Genomic DNA, 4,063 nt, shown 5'->3' with positions numbered 1-4,063 from the left:
TTCCCAGAACGGACGGACCACGCATCCGGACCGTCGGGTCTTGACCCGTCCGACTCGGTTTTCCGTTGTTTTCTCTCGTGTTTTTGTCCTTCCCTGCGTGTGTGACCCTGTAGGCTCATTCGACATAGCAGTATAACCTGAAATCCCTATTTCGGGTATACAAGTCATAGGCGGTCTCTAGCAAGACACTATGACTACCTATCTCGAATAGAGTTGGTTCGTGATCTTACGAACACCAGTGATGATTCCGGCTGATGATCCTTTTTGTATCGCGATATCATACGTCGAACATAAGGCATGGACAAGCCACCTTATCTGATTCGACTGCTTTCTCGTTCATTGAGTTTGACTGTCTGAAATAGACGACGTTCGTCTATAGTGCGGCCACACATTTCTACAGTCTCGCTCACACGAGGGGCCCAGCGATATCTCTCTCTTTTATGAGAGGTACAAATCCCGTCTTGACTATCTACAATCCAGTACATGATTCGTTTCGTACCTGATACACGCCTTTATAGTCCTCCTGTTACGCAGGACGTTTGACGTAATCAAAGCACGCAACTCCTCATGTTGGATTCCGTAGATATCTCAGGTCTTAGGATCCAATCATGGAACCGTCATATGAGATTCAAGTCATGACGCTAGTCCATGTGACAATCTCATGTGGGTCAATCCAGTATTCCGTTCTCCAACGAATACCTATGATTGTGATCGTATCCAATACTTATGATCATCTATGTGATCATCAATCACACATCATACTAGTCTTATTATGTCGTTATTCCCATAACGACACAAGACTAGGGAGTTTAGTATCATTCCTAATGATACATGGATTCCATAACAGATCTAGCATGCAAGAACATGTAATGAATAAAATACTCTCATAAAACAACATAGAAAGTATCAATACATCGAATGTATCTGAACAAAGCTCATAATCAGTACATCATAGAGCACTAAACCAACAGAACGGACAATCCATTTTCACTAGAATGGACGGTCCGGAACGGCTAGACCGGACGGTCTGGCCATCTGGAACTCTTCCAGATCGTTCCGTCGTTCCTTTTTCATGTTGTTCTCTTCATGTGTGATCCATCCCTAATGGTGTGTGACCCTGTAGGCCCATTCAAAGTGGTAGTGGCTTCGGAAACCCTTTCCCGAACCACAAGTCACGGTTAGCCTCTAGCAAGACGCCATGACCACCCACCTAGAATAGAGTTAGAGGTGATCTAACAAAGCCAGCAATAGTTCAAATTCTGATCCTTTGTCTCACGATGTCGTATGTTGAACAAGGGCATGGTATGAGCCACCCTTCAAGTTCAACCGCTTACTCGTCTAGGCAAATGGACTGATAAAATAGATGTAACTTCATCTATAGCGTGGCCACGCATTTTTCACAGTCCGATTTCCATGAGGGACCCAACGACATCTCTCCTGCTTAGGAGGTCACAAGTCCCGTATTGTATGTCTACTATCTGCATATGATTCATGAACGTATCTGAGCAACACCGTTATGATCATCCGGTTAAAGACGACGTTTGACGTAGTCAAGACACGCCACTCCTCATATCAGATACTCTAGACATCTCAGGTCTGAGGATCCAAGAACGAACCGCTGTATGAGATTCAAGTCATGACTCATGCCCATATGACAATCTCATGCGGGTCATCCAGTCACTCGTTCCAAACGAGTACCCATGATTGTGATTTTGCATCCAATGCATATGATCATCATCATCAATCACACATCATGCTGATCTTAATTCATCACTGTTCCCACAATGGCATTTGACCAGGGAGTTTAGAATCATCTGCATTGATTCAAGGATATCTACCGTAATATAACAAACATGCCAATCATATAACGGGAAAAGTAATGCATTCATAAACTAATGAATCAACACATAGTCAAAATGTCATATTATGGATCATCGTAGCGCATTAAAACCAACAAGAAGGACGTGTTCTTCAGTCGTAGCTTACAAGTTCCAACCATTGGAATCCTTTCTGCCGTGTGGATACGTGTAGAGGGTGAGTATTCTTCCTGCCTTATGTGATCGGACGAACACATCAATTGATATAGGCCCCGGATCGATTGAGGTAAGCGTTCTAACGTTTCTACAAGATCATGCATGATAGGTTTTAGGGTTTCATCAAAATTTTTGTTTCACATCCGCTGCGCAAACCCTAGAACCGATCTCTTAGGAATTAGATTCGCTCTTGAGATCCCAGGAAACCAACATAAAACACTCATCCATAAACCATAGAAAGTGTCAAATACATCAAATGTATCTAAATAAAACTCGCATAACAGTACATCATAGAGCACTAAACCAACAATCTCCCACTTGCTCTAATCATGGACTGCTAAACATCTAATGCCCATATCCCTAACATGACCCTCATGTTGGTTTAGTGCTCTATGATGTACTGTTAAGCGAGCTTTATTATGATACATTTGATGTATTGCACGTTCTATGGTTTTATGGATGAGTGTTTGATTCATTACGTATTATGCATACTTGATATGTTATGAAATCCATGTATTGTTATGAACAATACTAAACTCCATAGTGATATATGCACGGAGGAGGATGGAAGCAAGTCTGATCGCAATCACCGGCTCGCGTATAGCGGCACTCGAACTCACGAATAAACGATGAAAATCGAAGGGGATTTACGGGAAACTCTCTCAATCAACGGCTCACTCAAGTGGCACTCGAATTCAAGAGAGAATCAGATGATGGATGGCGGAAACGAAGGGGAAGATGACGAGTATGGCTTCGGACAAACCGAAGGGTGAGCCGGACACATCGAGCTCGGGAATTTCGGACAAACCGAAATTGATTGTCGGACAAACCAACAAGGATAGGGAGAGAGTCTTGGCTTAATCTCAATTCGAAAATACTTTATTCCAAGAGATGAAATCTGATTACAAAAGAGTTCTAGGTAGTTTTTATAGGAAAACAACAATAAATGCAAGTCTTCATGCAAGAGAAGGAGCCTAATTGTCATTTAATAAGGTGGTTAGGAAGAAAACAGCTGTTGGAACTTAATGGACTAATGGGCTGGGCCTTGATTTGTTCTTGGGCTGAAATGGACAGCTTATCGGCTGGCTTGAAGTCATCTTTGAGCCCCATAGCTTTCGACCATGATGGAGGAGACGTTCCGGGTTAAGTCTTGGCCGAAAAGGGAGGTGTTCGCGTCGTGAGCCCGAACTCCGTGAAGAACTTGAGTGACGGCCTTTGTTAACGTGATGCGGAGGGCTCGAGCTCTAACACGAGTGAGAGGAGGCTCGACTCTATGGCTTGCTCGGGAAGCCTTCGCGTTGTGCACATCAAATCCCGTTCCCGCGGCTTCGAATGATCTTGTGATGTTATGATCATCTGGCAAGAGCTTGACGCCTGATGGGTCAAGTCCTGAACATCTTCTAGAGCTCCTTCCATTAAGCTCCCATCCTCGTCCAAGTTGCTAGCTCCGATGTCCTCATCATTCCCTCCCCCTTGCGAAGATTTCGCCCTCAAAATTCTATTTTCTACAACAAAAGGAAATGTATCAATCACCTTAAACATATAGGAGACCTTATACGTACCTTGGTCTCAGCGGATGTGCTCGACATCATATTGCTTGCGCAACTCTTCTTCTCGTGTTCTTCCTCGATCGAATGGCTCGTATTGCTTGATTGTCTTTGGGTTTATAGCGGTTCTAATCCTTGAATCATCCAGGAATCTATGATAAAAGTATTTGACTTCGTGTGCTCGGATGAGGCTTTCAATGATCAATGTTTGATTTGCCTCAATCTTCTTTTCGACCATACACAAGATCTGCAATTTAGTAGCAAAATCTAGGGCAACAATGTTAGTGCAGCTTGTGTTCTCCTCGAATTGCTTCCTTTGGTCATAAACAAGAATAAAGATAAGAACAAAGTTACCACGTGAAGATCTCGGGGAATTGGTTACGACCCATCCTTGCGTTCTCAAATCTATGAGTGACCATTTTGGCAATGCAAGATATAAATCGTAAATCAGAATGAAAATAGGAACATCATTACCGGTCAGTT

The 4,063-nt window shown here is 43.1% G+C and overlaps 1 protein-coding gene across 1 annotated transcript in view; it reads left to right on the top strand.

Moving 5' to 3' along the window:
* LOC104809166 overlaps positions 1-3,180 on the top strand; it is an 11,267-nt gene extending 8,087 nt beyond the window's left edge. Inside the window, exon 3 of the mRNA XM_010535056.1 lies at positions 3,108-3,180. Coding sequence (XP_010533358.1) covers positions 3,108-3,180 — 73 coding nt within the window. The remainder of the gene's footprint in view (positions 1-3,107) is intronic.
* The last annotated feature ends 883 nt before the right edge of the window (positions 3,181-4,063 follow it).

Source organism: Tarenaya hassleriana, unplaced genomic scaffold, assembly GCF_000463585.1.
Source record: "Tarenaya hassleriana unplaced genomic scaffold, ASM46358v1 Cleome154, whole genome shotgun sequence".
In the NCBI taxonomy this organism is placed as follows: Eukaryota; Viridiplantae; Streptophyta; class Magnoliopsida; order Brassicales; family Cleomaceae; genus Tarenaya; species Tarenaya hassleriana.
The sequence above is the reverse complement of the archived record's forward strand: the minus strand, read 5'-3'. Positions and strand labels throughout refer to the sequence as shown.